The sequence below is a fragment of the Magallana gigas genome, chromosome 6 (genome assembly GCF_963853765.1).
Source record: "Magallana gigas chromosome 6, xbMagGiga1.1, whole genome shotgun sequence".
NCBI classification, from domain to species: Eukaryota; Metazoa; Mollusca; class Bivalvia; order Ostreida; family Ostreidae; genus Magallana; species Magallana gigas.
Window position 1 is genome coordinate 50,950,161 of NC_088858.1, and position 17,669 is coordinate 50,967,829.

The 17,669-nt window shown below is 39.8% G+C and overlaps 2 protein-coding genes across 2 annotated transcripts in view; both read left to right on the forward strand.

Annotated features, from left to right (window-relative positions):
• LOC109619925 (polycystin-1-like protein 2) overlaps positions 1–2,152 on the forward strand; it is a 45,542-nt gene extending 43,390 nt beyond the window's left edge. The window contains exons 27-28 of the mRNA XM_066088139.1: positions 155–308; positions 767–2,152. Of these exons, the coding sequence (XP_065944211.1) occupies positions 155–308; positions 767–1,980 (1,368 nt within the window). The 3' untranslated portion in view covers positions 1,981–2,152. The remainder of the gene's footprint in view (positions 1–154; positions 309–766) is intronic.
• Positions 2,153–2,291: 139 nt separating this feature from the next.
• Positions 2,292–16,391, forward strand: LOC105335132 (neuronal acetylcholine receptor subunit alpha-10). The gene is made up of 8 exons (XM_066088140.1): positions 2,292–2,714; positions 4,185–4,324; positions 5,639–5,683; positions 13,405–13,514; positions 13,781–13,973; positions 14,337–14,679; positions 15,038–15,219; positions 15,628–16,391. The coding sequence occupies exons 1-8, from the start codon at positions 2,660–2,662 to the stop codon at positions 15,889–15,891; spliced, it is 1,332 nt and encodes a 443-aa protein (XP_065944212.1). The 5' UTR covers positions 2,292–2,659; the 3' UTR covers positions 15,892–16,391.
• Positions 16,392–17,669: the final 1,278 nt, after the last annotated feature.

Genomic DNA, 17,669 nt, shown 5'->3' on the forward strand with positions numbered 1-17,669 from the left:
GTATATAATTCTCAGTGTCAGTTTTACTCTTCAAAATTCAATTGCTTTCTGACCTTCAAAGACACAAAATATATGCAGCAGCTTTTATGTATGATGTATAATTGAACTTTTTTGTTACTGGTACATACATTCGGCTGCATACTCTTCATTGCAGATTGCCAATGTAGAGCTTTTCTGGTCATATATTAAGGAGCGCATTGTTCCTGTTCTCGGTGAGATGTCGCTAGGCAACGCTACAGCACCTGGACTGGTCAGCGAGTACTTTCTGTTGGGAAAGTACCGAATACGACAGGTCAGAATCCAAGAAGGTATGTTTCCAACATTCATGTGTCAACAACTTTATTCAAGCATCTTTGTATAATAAGACATTCTTTTCAAAATCAAATAAGCTTACTTAGGTAATATTTCTTTACTGTGTTGAATAAAATTAAAATATCTAATTTAATCATGTACTGATGTTTTCTCTGTTTCTCATCTCCTTTTGCAATAGATCTTGATAGGATATACCTCAATTCAGTTTGACAGACAAATTTTCTTTCTCATTTTAAAGAGAAATTTGATTTAATTTATCATTGAGATTGCAGTCACACTGTTTATAATTTTAGTAAGAACCCTTAGAAAGTTTAATTTTTTGTAAAGGCGGATGCTGTATAGATGTGTTTAGTAATTGAATGACTTTAAGAACCAACTTTAACAATGAATTTAGTCCAGTGAGATGTTGTTTGCTATGTATACAACTACATACATGTGACCGTCTTTTCTGCAGACAGCTGCGACTATCCTGAATGGGTACGGAGGAAGACTATGACATTCAGCATGAACTGTTCTGGCGAGTACTGGATCGGCAACGAAGACTCGGGGGACTACAACATGAGCTGGAGAGAGCCCCTCACCTACAAACCCAAGCGGCTGTCCGACACCTGGAGTCACCGCTCCTCCTGGTCCCTTAAAACTATCCCCTACGAGGGGACCCTAGCCACATACAGTGGCGGGGGGTACACTGTGCTGCTGGACGGGAACGTGAGCCAGTCCCTGTCCATGATTCAGGATCTACAGGACTCCAGCTGGATAGACCACAGAACCCGGGCAGTGTTTGTGGAATTCACCACCTATAATGCTAATATTAAACTTTTCTGTGTTGTTATGATTCCCTTTGAGTTCTCCAATCTTGGAGTTATATACCCCAGCTACCAGATATTTTCAACGAAAAACTTCACCTACAGCAGCCCTTTGGAAGTATTTACTGCCCTTTGTGAAATTCTGTTTGTGATATTTGCCTTGGCGTTCTTTTATTTTGAAATCAAAAGATTTTACTACGGAGGAAGAGCAAAGTATTTTTCAGATCCTTGGAGTTATGTGGAAATCATTCAGATCATTATGTCTTTCTCTATCGTGGGTCTTTACTTGAAGAAGATTGTATCCGTCTCAGCTAAACTGACGGACTTGCACATTACGGAAGAATTTGTCAGTTTTTATACCTCTATTTTCTGGGACATGACATTGAACTACATTCTGGCCTTTTTTGTGGCTTTGGTGATTTTGAAATTCTTCAAATATTTGAAATTCAACGTCAGAATGTACTTCATGTCTCAGACCCTCTCCATCGCCAAGAAAAACCTGCTCGGCTTCAGCCTGATGGTGGTGATCATAGTGGTGGCCTTCGCTCACTTCGCTGTCTTCACCTTCGGCCCCATCGTGAAGGGCTTCTCCAACATGGGCCAGTCTCTGATTACCCTGTTTCAGCTGGCCCTTGGCGAATCGGACTTCTACCCCATACAGCAGGCTAACCGGTACATGGGGCCCGCCTTCTTCTTCCTGTACATATTTCTGGTGCAGTGGACCGTACTAGTCATGTTCATGGCCATCCTTAACCTGGCCATCGAGGAGACCAAGAGCAACATGGCCCAAATGAAAAACGATCTGGAGGTTGTGGATTATATATACAACAGAATACACCAGATATTGCCTAAATGTCACTGATCTAAGAGGCTTTTGATTACTTATACTAGTATAACAGACTTATCTAAATGCATTGACAGCTGGGACAATATTATGACTGTTTAAAAAAATATTTGAATTGGTTGTTGTTTTTTTGTATTGCGTCATAATTTGAATCATGCATTTTGTTTATGATTAAACTTGTGTTAGCGTTTTTCCAATTTTTCCATAGGTATAACATTCAGGACGATAACTTTTAAAGCAGGTATTAAATGTGGTTGATTCGGACGCAGTGAAACAGCGGGCAATGTATATTGCAATAATATACATAGATTCAAATCAATAAAGAAGTATCTCCCTTTTTTAGGGGGTCGGGGTGTAGGATATCATTTAAGGCCAGTAGACGTCCAGACAAATCCAATAAAAGTGACGTAACAGATGAGAGCATGATGTAACCAATAGGTACCAGATGTCATTCCTGCTGAAACGATTAAGGGGATTATCCATGTAATATGATACATAAAATCGAGCACGTAGTTAGCCGCCCAGTAAACAAATGATTGCTTTAATATATCTTAAGTAAAAACTGGTTGATGTTTTGAATACATCTCTCGGCTGTGTTCGAGTCGTTTTTCCTTATAGTAGAACACCCCCTATTACGCTTACATCGAGGGTGTCGCCTAGGGTGTGACATTTTGCTGTTCCGTAGCACAAATACAAAATGTACAGCACCGTGTGTCCGTGGATTGTCTCTCTTCTACTCTGTCATATCGCCGGTAAGTTAGACCAGTTTGTGATATTTTGACCGGTGACGGCGAGATACAGATTCGTCGTCCTCTTTTGTTTTTTATATCATTCACCAATTCTTTAATGTAATTTTCAAGAGCTGTTAATAAGAAAATCCAAACGTGGTTGCAGACCATTTTCAATCTATTTAACTTATTTAATAATGCAATTCACTTTAGTGAACACACTATGTTGATGCCCAATCCAATCTAATTAAAATTAGATCCTTCAAGCTCTCGTATTTGATATGTCGCTGTGAGCGACATATCAAATACGAGAGCGTGGAGGATCTAATTTTAATTAGATTGTGTTGATGCTAATATCATTCCGTCAATTTTTTTTTATCATTGAATAGGATATTTTTTAGGATAGAATCAAAATCTTTTAATCAATTCATTTATTAAATACGTGAATAAATTTTAATTCATTCATTTACTGTGTATATTATATTTTTGTACATAAATCAATTTTTTTAATTAAATGGTTTATAATCTTTGTCAAGAGAAAGTAAAGAAGGAATGAATCAAAATAATACACCGCAATTAAAAGTTCACAGTATACTTTTCTTTGCTCAAAGAAGAAAAAAACGTTTATTTAAACAATAAAATGCTTTCTTTGGTGATTCATTCGGGATATGTAAGGTAGCGACATTGCAGGAAAATTACATAACCCGCGTTATAATTAGCGGGTTATGTAAATTTATTCCTGCAATGATCGCTACCTTCATAACCCGCATGAATCATCAAAGAAAGCATTTTATTGTTTTTATTAACATCTTTCTTTAACTAATTAATAAACTGATTATGAAAAGTTAGTAAAATTCATTTAATTACTGTTAATGTACAAAAGTACGTAAGCTTAAGGTCAAGATCTAGTAAATGAAAGGTGCCTACAGGTTTATGAAATTCAAGATATAAATTCTTTTAATAATGCTTCATAACAATATCTTTGTTTAATAGGGTGTACCGGGGCTTAAATTATTTTAAAACACGATCAAAAATCATGTTTTAAACAACAATTTTCTATGAAATATGAAGGATAAAAGTAACAAATCTCAGAGTTTTGTCCATTTTAGGCTAATGAAATGTATCTAGAAAGCCTACAGTCTCTCCAAAAACGGCATTAAACAAGATCTTGACTTCCTCTTTAAAATAATGTCAAATTTAATATAGGTACCGGGACTATTTTTCCCATGATTAAATATAGAATGTCAAAATATTGTTTTATTTTCTACATAATTCCTTTAAAGCCGTAAAATACAGGAAAAGATTCAGCAAATCAATTATGACGTCATAATGGTTCCAACACCTGAAAGACACTCTGGAATCATTTACTAGATCTTGACCTTAAAGAAACAGCCAAATCGTCTCCTGTGAGACTTTGAGTCTGGCGATGATGTACGATGAAACATTCGATGAGGGTTGTATAACCCAGTTGTTTTTAGATATTTATTCTTTCAGGTATAGCTTGCCAGACGACAGCCAATCAGCAGGCGTTACACGCCCACCTGTTTACGTCATACGACTCCGGGGAGAAGCCGTACTGTGGCGGGGCCGTCAACGTGACCCTTGACCTGGCGCTCCGTCAGGTCATCGATCTGGTAAAGTGGGTCAATTCGGCATGTTTTCAGGCCACAGGGGCTTGGTTGTTGGATAGTGAATTTCCTTATTATTTGTTCCCGAAGAAAAAATTGATTAATATTGGTAATCTTAGATGTATTTCTGTGTATTGCAATAAAAAAATTCACTGAAACCCCCCGTTTCAGTCATGTTAAAAAAGTGTATTCAATGTACACTGTGTACATTAAAAAAAGTAAAGGGACGACACTCGCCATCTTGGATTTATAAGGGGTCCTCGTTTCAAGCTATGTTTTAAACAAGTTCTTCCATTTCTCCAACGATTTCTGACGAGATCTAGTTTGGAACATATTCAAATGACTTATTCCAATCGTCTAACTACATCTGTACGCTGCATAATAAACACATCGTTCCGAAATGTACTAGATACATGCCAAACTTATCGAAAGCAACGGAAGTTTACTTTTGAGTGACGTAAATTCTCTATATAATCACTGAGATGTTCCGAAAATGTATGATAAATCTAGAGAGAGCAAAAATTCCGCGAAAAGATATTCCTCTTGGTTTATCCGATGCTTTCGGATCTCCTCAGTGATTACATGGAGAGTTTGCATCAACTTCCGTTGCTTTCAATAAGTTTGGCGAGTATCTAGTACATTTCGGAACGATGTGTTTATTATGAAGCGTACAGATGTAGTCAGACGATAGGAATAAGTACTTTTAACATTTTACAACCTAGATCTCGTCAGAGATTAGTTATGGCAAGAGGAACTACAAAAATCACGGTTTACACGTATTTACTTTCCCCCACACGTAGAAGACAAGTCAGATTCAAGCAGCAAGTATATATGGTAGAAAGGATGATTTTCTCTGGAATACCAGTTGCTTATTTCAAGGTCAATGTGAAGGTCATACATGTAGTAGATGATTGAAATTCTTGGTCTCGATACCTTGTATTAAGGTTTTGTGATGATAGTTGGTGAATAGACGGCTTATGGAAGGTGATGTTAAATCTCCATCACATAAACTATAGATGGGGTATGATTCTCGTAAAGTGATATCGTGTTCAGTACTAATTTAGTTACCATCGTTTCTTCGGTTATTAATTCACATTATTTATTAAGTACATATAAATCCTAACGTGCTACTTGTGAAGAAAGATTGACAAAAGTGAATTCATCCGTGATAATGGGACTCGAGGGACAACTGTGAAATGATGCACCCACCGATCTGTAGATAACAGAGTAAATAGTTCTGTTTCATTCAGCGTCAAATAGCTGTTTGAACACGTAATCAGCGAGATATGGGATCTTGATTCTGATTTATTTTTTGTGTAGGACGAGCCACTACAGATTCTGAAAGCCAACGTGTGGATACGACTGGTGAGATGCTTCAATGTCTGTGTGATATAAAAGTTAATGATGGATGGTGTACTGAAGGAGCCACTTCGACCTTTGCACTGTCGCCTTTAGGGCGAAGATACGAGAGTGCGGAGTTGCGAAGGCGAGAGTGCGAAGGTGAAGAAGCGATAGTAGTTTCGCATCTTCGCACATCGCCGTTGTATCTTCGCACTTTCGCCTTCGCTTCTTCGCATCTTCACCTTTGCAACTTCGCACTCTTGCATCTTTGCCCAAAAGGCGAAGGTCGAAGTGGCTCCATCGGACCACCATAATGATGTGTACAGTGCCAGCAAAGTTAACGTACCTTGAAAAGACAAGTTTAATAAGGACATGCAAATCTTAACATCAATAATGAAAAGTCTCTAAGAAAAAAGAAAACCAATGTTTTTTGGCGAATGACCTTATTTTGTGGGCACTGGCCCTTGGCTAATATAGTTAAAAAGAGATTATTAGATATCAAATACCCTTAATCAATCTCCCTTCGCTACAATCTTGTACATTAAGAGACTATGGTGATACAGAAGATGGCTCTATACTACCAGGCTGAAGCTAGCAGCCACTAACAGCAGCCACTAAGACCGTAGAAGCTAGCAGCCAATAAGGAAATTCATCAAAGTACTGAGAGTACTCGAACAAAAGTTTTCATTTTACTTAATTATCGACATATTTTAATTAATATCAAAATGATTAATGCTCAATAATTTGTACGAGCATTGGCGACTTCCGAAGCAGTAAAGCTCGCCTGGATAAGAGTTATAAATGCGTCTGTGTTGGATAAAAATGAAATACGTTTATACGGGTCATAAGTTATCCTAAGTGTAGTCTTATTGATACAAATAGAAAAACTATATACATCGTATAAAGAGATTAAAAATTAAAAAGATATCGTATTATTACAAATATGAGACAATAGAACACCCAGCATTGTGATTTTATTCTCATAAAAAAATTATCATACATGTATGTAGCAGTCAAAAACAGCGAAAATCATCAGGTGAAATTGGGATTATTTTGTCTCAGCCATGTTTTGACGTGAACCTTCGAAGAATGCAACAATGACAATGAAAAAGGTTAGTTTAGCTCACCCGAACTTTGTCATATTTTAGCATTTCACACTGCTATATGGGTGAGCGGCGGGCCGTTATCTCTTTTATCTTTACAGTGTGCATTAAACGGATACCAGGGCAGTGTAGGGGACCTATGGGGCTATTATTTCCCGGTCTCAAATTTGGGCTGTATGGGGTACCACCAAGTGGCTCCCAGGGGTTCTGGCTCATTTTAGGGGTTTATATCTCACTTGAGATTGACCACAAGAACTTGATAACACTGGGATTAGGTAGAGGGCCTCATTAGGTATTCATAATAAGCGATAGAGGGCACCTATGACCCCTGCAAGGGTCCAGTTCGCTCACCAAAACATTGTCATATTTTAGCGTTTCACACTGCTATATGGGTGAGCGGCGGGCCATTATCTCTTTTATCTTTGAAGTGTGCATCAAACGATTACCAGGGCAGTGTAGGGGACCTATGGGGCTATTATTTCCCGGTCTCAAATTTGGGCTGTAGGGGTACAACCAAGTGGCTCCCAGGGGTTCTGGCTCATTTCAGGGGTTTATATCTCACTTGAGATTGACCACAAGAACTTGATAACACTAGGACTAGGTAGAGGACCTCAATAGGTATTCATAATAAGCGATAAAGGGCACCTATGACCCCTGCAAGGGTCCAGTTAGCTCACCCAAACATTGTCATATTTTAGCATTTCACACTGCTATATGGGTGAGCGGCGGGCCATTATCTCTTTTATCTTTGAAGTGTGCATTAAACAAATAACAGGGCAGTGTAGGGGACCTATGGGGCTATTATTTCCCGGTCTCAAGATGACCTCAATAGGTATTCATAATAAGCGATAGAGGGCACCTATGACCCCTGCAAGGGTCCAGTTCGCTCACCCAAACATTGTCATATTTTAGCATTTCACAATGTTATAGGGGTTAAAAGTGGTCCATTATCTTCCTTATCTTTGAAGTGTGCATCAAACGAATAACAGGGGAGTGTAGGGGGCATATAGGGCTATCATTTGCCGGTCTCAGATTTGGGCTGTAGGGGTACCACCAAGTGGCTCCCAGGGGTTCTGGCTCATTTCAGGGGTTTATATCTCACTTGAGATTGACCACAAGAACTTGATAACACTGGGATTAGGTAGAGGGCCTCAAGAGGTATTCGTAATAAGCGTGAGAGAGCACCTATGACCCCTGCAAGGGTCGGTTTAGCTCACCCAAACATTGTCATATTTTAGCATTTCACAATGATATAGGGGTTAAAAGTGGCCCATTATCTTCCTTATCTTTGAAGTGTGCATCAAACGAATAACAGGGTAGTGTAGGGGGCATATGGGGCTAATATTTCCCGGTCTCAGATTTGGGCTGTAGGGGTACCACCAAGTGGCTCCCAGGGGTTCTGGCTCATTTCAGGGGTTTATATCTCACTTGAGATTGACCACAAGAACTTGATAACACTAGGACTAGGTAGAGGACCTCAATAGGTATTCATAATAAGCGATAAAGGGCACCTATGACCCCTGCAAGGGTCCAGTTAGCTCACCCAAACATTGTCATATTTTAGCATTTCACAATGTTATAGGGGTGAGCGGCGGGCCATTATCTCTTTTATCTTTGAAGTGTGCATTAAACAAATAACAGGGCAGTGTAGGGGACCTATGGGGCTATTATTTCCCGGTCTCAAATTTTGGCTGTAGGGGTACCACCAAGTGGCTCCCAGGGGTTCTGGCTCATTTCAGGGGTTTATATCTCACTTGAGATTGACCACAAGAACTTGATAACACTGGGATTAGGTAGAGGGCCTCATTAGGTATTCATAATAAGCGATAGAGGGCACCTATGACCCCTGCAAGGGTCCAGTTCGCTCACCAAAACATTGTCATATTTTAGCGTTTCACACTGCTATATGGGTGAGCGGCGGGCCATTATCTCTTTTATCTTTGAAGTGTGCATCAAACGATTACCAGGGCAGTGTAGGGGACCTATGGGGCTATTATTTCCCGGTCTCAAATTTGGGCTGTAGGGGTACAACCAAGTGGCTCCCAGGGGTTCTGGCTCATTTCAGGGGTTTATATCTCACTTGAGATTGACCACAAGAACTTGATAACACTAGGACTAGGTAGAGGACCTCAATAGGTATTCATAATAAGCGATAGAGGGCACCTATGACCCCTGCAAGGGTCCAGTAAGCTCACCCAAACATTGTCATATTTTAGCATTTCACACTGCTATATGGGTGAGCGGCGGGCCATTATCTCTTTTATCTTTGAAGTGTGCATTAAACGAATAACAGGGCAGTGTAGGGGACCTATGGGGCTATTATTTCCCGGTCTCAAATTTTGGCTGTAGGGGTACCACCAAGTGGCTCCCAGGGGTTCTGGCTCATTTCAGGGGTTTATATCTCACTTGAGATTGACCACAAGAACTTGATAACACTAGGATTAAGTAGAGGACCTCAATAGGTATTCATAATAAGCGATAGAGGGCACCTATGACTCCTGCAAGGGTCCAGTTCGCTCACCCAAACATTGTCATATTTTAGCATTTCACAATGTTATAGGGGTTAAAAGTGGTCCATTATCTTCCTTATCTTTGAAGTGTGCATCAAACGAATAACAGGGTAGTGTAGGGGGCATATGGGGCTATTATTTCCCGGTCTCAGATTTGGGCTGTAGGGTACCACCAGGTGGCTCCCAGGGGTTCTGGCTCATTTCAGGGGTTTATATCTCACTTGAGATTGACCACAAGAACTTGATAACACTGGGATTAGGTAGAGGACCTCAAGAGGTATTCACAATCAGCGTTAGAGGGCACCTATGACCTCTACAAGGGTCGGTTTAGCTCACCCGAACTTTGTCATATTTTAGCATTTCACACTGCTATATGGGTGAGCGGCGGGCCATTATCTCTTTTATCTTTGAAGTGTGCATTAAACGAATAACAGGGCAGTGTAGGGGACCTATTGGGTATTATTTCCCGGTCTCAAATTTTGGCTGTAGGGGCACCACCCAGTGGCTCCCAGGGGTTCTGGCTCATTTCAGGGGTTTATATCTCACTTGAGATTGACCACAAGAGTTTGATAACACTAGGACTAGGTAGAGGACCTCAAGAGGTAATCATAATAAGCGATAGAGGGCACCTATGACACCTGCAAGGGTCCAGTTCGCTCACCCAAACTTTGTCATATTTCAGCATTTCACAATGATATAGGGGTTAAAAGTGGCCCATTATCTTCCTTATCTTTGAAGTGTGCATCAAACAAATAACAGGGTAGTGTAGGGGGCATATGGGGCTAATATTTCCCGGTCTCAGATTTGGGCTCTAGGGGTACCACCAAGTGGCTCCCAGGGGTTCTGGCTCATTTCAGGGGTTTATATCTCACTTGAGATTGACCACAAGAACTTGCTAACACTGGGATTAGGTAGAGGACCTCAACAGGTATTCATAATAAGCATTAGAGGGCACCTATGACCCCTGCAAGGGTCGGTTTAGCTCACCCGAACTTTGTCATCTTTTAGCATTTCACACTGCTATAATGGGTGAGCGGCGGGCCATTATCTCTTTTATCTTTGAAGTGTGCATTAAACGGATACCAGGGCTGTGTAGGGGACCTATGGGACTATTGATTCCCGGTCTCAAATTTTGGCTGTAGGGTTACCACCATGTGGCTCTTAGGGGTTCTGGCTCATTTCAGGGGTATATATCTCTCTTGAGATTGGCCACAGGAACTTGCAAACACTTGGATTAAAGCCCTCTTCCTATTTCCAGTGTTATCAAGTTCTTGTGGTCAACCTCAAGTGATATATTAATCCCTGAAATGAGCCAGAACCCCTGGGAGCCACTTGGTGGTACCCCTACAGCCCAAATCTGAGACCGGGAAATATTAGCCCCATATGCCCCCTACACTACCCTGTTATTCGTTTGATGCACACTTCAAAGATAAGGAAGATAATGGGCCACTTTTAACCCCTATATCATTGTGAAATGCTAAAATATGACAAAGTTCGGGTGAGCTAACCGAACCCTTGTAGGGGTCATAGGTGCCCTCTAACGCTTATTATGAATACCTATTGAGGTCCTCTACTTAATCCAAGTGTTTGCAAGTTCATGTGGCCAATCTCAAGTGAGATATAAATCCCTGAAATGAGCCAGAACCCCTGGGAGCCACTTGGTGGTACCCTACAGCCCAAATCTGAGACCGGGAAATATTAGCCCCATATGCCCCCTACACTACCCTGTTATTCGTTTGATGCACACTTCAAAGATAAGGAAGATAATGGGCCACTTTTAACCCCTATATCATTGTTAAATGCTAAAATATGACAAAGTTCGGGTGAGCTAACCGAACCCTTGTAGGGGTCATAGGTGCCCTCTAACGCTTATTATGAATACCTCTTGAGGTCCTCTACTTAATCCAAGTGTTTGCAAGTTCATGTGGCCAATCTCAAGTGAGATATAAATCCCTGAAATGAGCCAGAACCCCTGGGAGCCACTTGGTGGTACCCTACAGCCCAAATCTGAGACCGGGAAATATTAGCCCCATATGCCCCCTACACTACCCTGTTATTCGTTTGATGCACACTTCAAAGATAAGGAAGATAATGGGCCACTTTTAACCCCTATATCATTGTGAAATGCTAAAATATGACAAAGTTCGGGTGAGCTAACCGAACCCTTGTAGGGGTCATAGGTGCCCTCTAACGCTTATTATGAATACCTCTTGAGGTCCTCTACTTAATCCAAGTGTTTGCAAGTTCATGTGGCCAATCTCAAGTGAGATATTAATCCCTGAAATGAGCCAGAACCCCTGGGAGCCACTTGGTGGTACCCTACAGCCCAGATCTGAGACCGGGAAATATTAGCCCCATATGCCCCCTACACTACCCTGTTATTCGTTTGATGCACACTTCAAAGATAAAAGAGATAATGGGCCACTTTTAACCCCTATATCATTGTGAAATGCTAAAATATGACAAAGTTCGGGTGAGCTAACCGAACCCTTGTAGGGGTCATAGGTGCCCTCTAACGCTTATTATGAATACCTCTTGAGGTCCTCTACTTAATCCAAGTGTTTGCAAGTTCATGTGGCCAATCTCAAGTGAGATATAAATCCCTGAAATGAGCCAGAACCCCTGGGAGCCACTTGGTGGTACCCTACAGCCCAAATCTGAGACCGGGAAATATTAGCCCCATATGCCCCCTACACTACCCTGTTATTCGTTTGATGCACACTTCAAAGATAAAAGAGATAATGGGCCACTTTTAACCCCTATATCATTGTGAAATGCTAAAATATGACAAAGTTCGGGTGAGCTAACCGAACCCTTGTAGGGGTCATAGGTGCCCTCTAACGCTTATTATGAATACCTCTTGAGGTCCTCTACTTAATCCAAGTGTTTGCAAGTTCATGTGGCCAATCTCAAGTGAGATATTAATCCCTGAAATGAGCCAGAACCCCTGGGAGCCACTTGGTGGTACCCTACAGCCCAAATCTGAGACCGGGAAATATTAGCCCCATATGCCCCCTACACTACCCTGTTATTCGTTTGATGCACACTTCAAAGATAAAAGAGATAATGGGCCACTTTTAACCCCTATATCATTGTGAAATGCTAAAATATGACAAAGTTCGGGTGAGCTAACCGAACCCTTGTAGGGGTCATAGGTGCCCTCTAACGCTTATTATGAATACCTCTTGAGGTCCTCTACTTAATCCAAGTGTTTGCAAGTTCATGTGGCCAATCTCAAGTGAGATATTAATCCCTGAAATGAGCCAGAACCCCTGGGAGCCACTTGGTGGTACCCTACAGCCCAAATCTGAGACCGGGAAATATTAGCCCCATATGCCCCCTACACTACCCTGTTATTCGTTTGATGCACACTTCAAAGATAAAAGAGATAATGGGCCACTTTTAACCCCTATATCATTGTGAAATGCTAAAATATGACAAAGTTCGGGTGAGCTAATCCGACCCTTTTCATTGTCATTGTTGCATTCTTCGAAGGTTCACGTCAAAACATGGCCGATACAAAATAATCCCAATTTCACCTGATGATTTTCGCTGTTTTTGACTGCGACATATAATAATTTACTTATGAGAATAAAACCACAATGCTTTGTGTTCTACTGTCTCATATTCGTAATAATACGATGTCTTTTTAATTTTTGATTGATGTTTTTTCCGGGGGAGTAAAAAGGCCCGAGGATAAATTTTTAAACACGCACATGTTCAACGTCGATGTAAACAAATTATCTTGCCACACTGAGTTGGCTTTGAGTTTTTATTGTATTTGTATCGATAACATTATTTTCATAACTTATGACCCGTATAGACGTATTTCATTTCTATCCAACATAGAAGCATTTATAACTCTTATCCAGGCGAGCTTTACTGCTTTGGAAGTCAGCAATGCTCGTACAAATTATTGAGCATTAATCATTTTGATATTAATTAAAATATGTCGATAATTAGGTGAAATATAATTTTTCTGTTCGAGTACTCTCAGTCCTTTGATGAATTTCCTTATTGGCTGCTAGCTTCTACGGGCTTAGTGGCTGCTGTTAGTGGCTGCTAGCTTCAGCCTGGTCTCTATACTTGCATATTTGAATTGAATTTTACAAGTTTGCGTCGTATGTTGTAGAAATGGCAGGATTGTCGGCTAGTGTGGAACAGCTCGCACTTTGGGGGCATAGAGAGCTTTGTGGTTCCGGTCCGGTATATCTGGGTTCCGGATATCACGCTGTATGACGGGTAATCATCAAATCCAACTTGACGTTACTTAGCGAAACAAAAATCCCTCCTCATGGGAACGATATCAGAACACTCTTTCGACTTTCGCACGATTATTAGAATGCACGATTTAAAAACGAACCAAATGCACGCAACTAAAAACATTGATCCTTATGCACGCTATTTACATTAATCCCAATACACGCTACCAACCAATAGACTAAATCACTGCTCGAAAATAATGTGATCCCAAATTGCATGCGATTAACTGAACTATTTATATACAGAATTTCCCCGGAGTTAGTCGGTTTCCGTGATTTCCGGTCCAGCCTTCACTCGGATGGCACGGTGAGCTATAACTTCCCTACCCTGACAGAGAGCGTGTGTACCCTGGATGTGGACAGGTTCCCGTTCGATCAACAAACCTGTCCCCTCGTGTTCGGCTCCTGGGTCTACGACGGAACCCAGATGGATTTGGTGGTAAGGATTGTGTTCCTGGATTTACAACAAAACCAAGACGTATTTAATAGTGTCTTTTTTGGTTTAATGAGATGATAGAAGCAATGGGTGGTAGGTTCGTGCTCTTGGTCTACGATGAAACATGGATAGATTTCGTAATCAATGAATAAATGATGCAAATCGAGCCTTTTATTAATTTGTATTTTAATACAGTTCCATAAGTTTATTGATAAGTATTTGTTTATAGCTGTAAATTTGTCCATCTGCTTGGTCATGGATTTAGTGGTAAGCAGTAATATTCATATATATATATTTACTGAGTATTGTGCATGGGTATGTTGTTCAATATGGGAAAATGCCAGTTAAGAATAATCTTTCATATAGAACAAGAGTCCGGCGGGGGACTTGTGGTCTGCTGTTGAGCACGTGGAGTGGACGTATGTTTCCATGCGCGCGGAAAGGCACGTACTGCAGTATAAATGCTGCCTAGAACCCTACTCTGACGTCACGTTCTACCTGACCCTGCGGAGGAAGCCCAAGTTCTACCAGAACAGTCTATTCGTGCCCTCGGCTCTGATCACAGTGATGGCGGTGCTGGGGTACCACCTGCCTGTGGAGTCTGGAGAGAAGGTGTCCCTCCAGATCACCGTCATGCTGTCCCTGGCAGTGTTCCAGCAGCTGGTGTCTGACAAACTCCCGCCGTCCGCCGACAGTACGCCGCTCATAGGTAGAAACGCTACAAACAACAAAAGAATAACACAACGTACAACTTAATACAACAACAACACACCACAAATACAAAATACCGTATGCATACAACTAAACACCACAGACAACTACAAATGAACGGAAGACGTACGAAACACTGCATATCAATAATTAAGGAAGAGAGGTTCACGTACAGAACGCAGAAACATCACGTACAACAGACAAATTTTCAATGAAAGGAAGACGTAGCTCACGTTTGACTAAAGATATTCTTGAGGAGTATTCTGTATAATTTGATCAAAATACCACAATATACATGTACACGTAACTTAAAAAAATTCAAAATGGTCTAACCAAAGAATATATTTTTGTTGCAGCGAAGTACTTTAACTTTTCGCTGTGTTTGGTGGGAATGACCTGTCTCATGGCGGTGGTTGTCATAGCAATCCATTACCAAGGCAACACGCGCATGCCGGACTGGCTGTACAATATCGGCGTCCTCAGGTTGTCTAAGATTACCCTGGTTTGTGTTGAACACCTAAACGGCGTCCCTGAACAGGTAATGTCTATGACCTCAATGAATTCAACATGTACGTTTTCGTGAATAAAATCAAATTATCTATCTGAAACCATCTTGTTTCAATGACAATGTCATGAATTCAAAATTTACGTTTTCGCGAATAAAATAAAACCGTCTTGTTTCAATTCAATACATTTGTTTTGAACTAAAAATCTAATTACCTCTAATCACCCCAAAGCTTAATGTTGCGTGAAAACGTGAATAACATTTGCGAATGCTTATATCAATTGTTAATAAGTTTCATTAATACACAGTGAAAAAAAAATCGCGTTATTCATAATTTAAAGAAACATTTCATCTGGTTAAGACTAAACAATAGTGAACGTGTTTAAACTGATTTTAGGTGATCATCATTAAACAAAAATTGACGTTTTTATTCTTTGCTAGATCCAAAACAATAACCACGTGGAAAATTGTAGAAAACACAAAGAAAACTCGTATTGTGATAAACTACATATTATGGAGCAATCACCTAAAGAATACTATTCGATTCAAAGTGGGAATCCTGTGATCAAGGCACCAAATGTTGACTACGAAGAAGCCTGGAAGAAGCTTGCAATTGTTGTGGACCGACTTTGTTTCTTTTTGTTCATCGTTGTATGTTGTACGGGTATCAGTGTGTTCTTTTATCACTTTCAAGTACAAATGTGATGGCTTGTGTAAATCATCTAATGATTATTGACGAAAATTTGAGGGCAAAAATTCCATTCATAATGAAACTTAATTCATGAAACATGATAATTTATTAGTTATTTAATCTTGATTCTAACAACCGTCAACAATCATTTTGTGTAAAGATTGATTCTGAATTCTTTCAATTCATTTTTAAATGTTATACATACATGTTTTACATTACATTGTAGTACTGGCGTATCAAATTGTACCAATCGTTCACATCATTGTAGAGCTATTCATGTTGTATGTTCTCGCAGACATAGAAATCTCATAGAACTTTAATTTGTGAAGAGAGAAGCATTTTACTTTATTTGACGAAAGCTGGTTCGATAGTGGATGAAAGTTCTGTTAAAGGGTTTTCGTCTTACGAACAAGTCCTCTTTGATTGATGTTTTGCTCCTCTCTGATTTAATGACTTTTATGTAAATTTTATATGTATGATTAATGGAGAAAAATAAACGCTCTATTGTACTTGTTTGTACACAAAAAATCATTTCGTGTGTTGTAATAGTGGTTTAGTGAATGCGACGAGGGAGATATCATAGTGCTAATCTTTAGTCTGTAGTCACGTGCTGTTCGTCCTTGCGGTAAGCGTCAATTCATTGTAAACGTGTTCGCTATAACCGTACTTTACTGTAGCACGTTCTGATACAGATAAGTAACAAATGGTAATGCTAAAAACCTACATGTATGGTTGAAATTTTCTAAAAATTCAAAATACCTAAATAAATGATTTGACACAACATATCACAAATTACATATTAAATGCTATTATTGACGACAATGTTTTATTACAAAATAATAGTTCATGGTTAGAATAATCATTATTTAAGATGATTTTAGGTGGACTTAATGTGTAATTTGTTGATCTCCCAGCCTTCTTAAATTACCCGTGCCTCGTAACTGTAAGTTGTCAGAAATAATATACATGTACTCCATTGCAATATCGTAATCCAACCACTATTTGAGCCGTTTTGTTTTGACCCCCCCCCCCCCCCCCCCCCCCCCCCCCCCCGCGCAACCAGCCCTCCAAATACGCTGACATGAAACAGGTAAAAGTGTTATGAACAAGTATAGCTAATATTTGATGCTATTTTAACCTTTTAAAGGAGTGTGTGGCGGTTAAATACCAAAAATATTAAATGTTTGTTGCTTCAAACGCTGGGTTAAGATTTCTAATTTTAGCTGCAATTTTTAATTAATAATTTAGCCCTTTCCGATTTGTTCTCTTCCAAAAAACAAAATATCAGTATGAAAAATTCACATTGGTGGTGTATTTTTTTATATGAAGAAATAGAAAGGATTTTAGAATATAAACGAATTTTTTAAAAAAAAGTGTCAAACTAGAAAACAAAGTGAGTCCCACCCACCCCAAGGTCTATAAGTCCCACAAAGTGGCCTTGAAAACCAGCTTATTATACATTTGCTATTGTAAACTAATGGCTTTTATTATGAGGACTCTATATCGATCAAGTGCAGTAGTTACTTTTGTAGAAATGAATAATCGTCAACTTCACTGCTTCATTAATTCATGCAAATCGCGTCAGATAATATACGAATGGAAACTTTATACGCTAATACCCTCGTTAAATGAACGCTTTCGAAACAATGGTATGGCTTCATTCATTTCTGGCTGAACTTGATCTTTAAAAGTAAAAACAAAAGACTTTGTAGATTATTTATGACCTCATTAGAGAACAAATGGATAACCGCCCCGCGACAATTTCACTCCGACTGATTGTTAATCATTAGAA

What these genes read in the sequence shown, in the direction of transcription:
- LOC105335132 (XM_066088140.1), top strand. Translation starts at nt 2,660, where the DNA reads ATGTACAGCACCGTGTGTCCGTGGATTGTCTCTCTTCTACTCTGTCAT. An exon ending in TCTACTCTGTCATATCGCCG is followed by an intron (nt 2,715 to 4,184) that starts GTAAGTTAGACC and finishes TTATTCTTTCAG; the next exon opens with GTATAGCTTGCCAGACGACA. An exon ending in TCCGTCAGGTCATCGATCTG is followed by an intron (nt 4,325 to 5,638) that starts GTAAAGTGGGTC and finishes TTTTTTGTGTAG; the next exon opens with GACGAGCCACTACAGATTCT.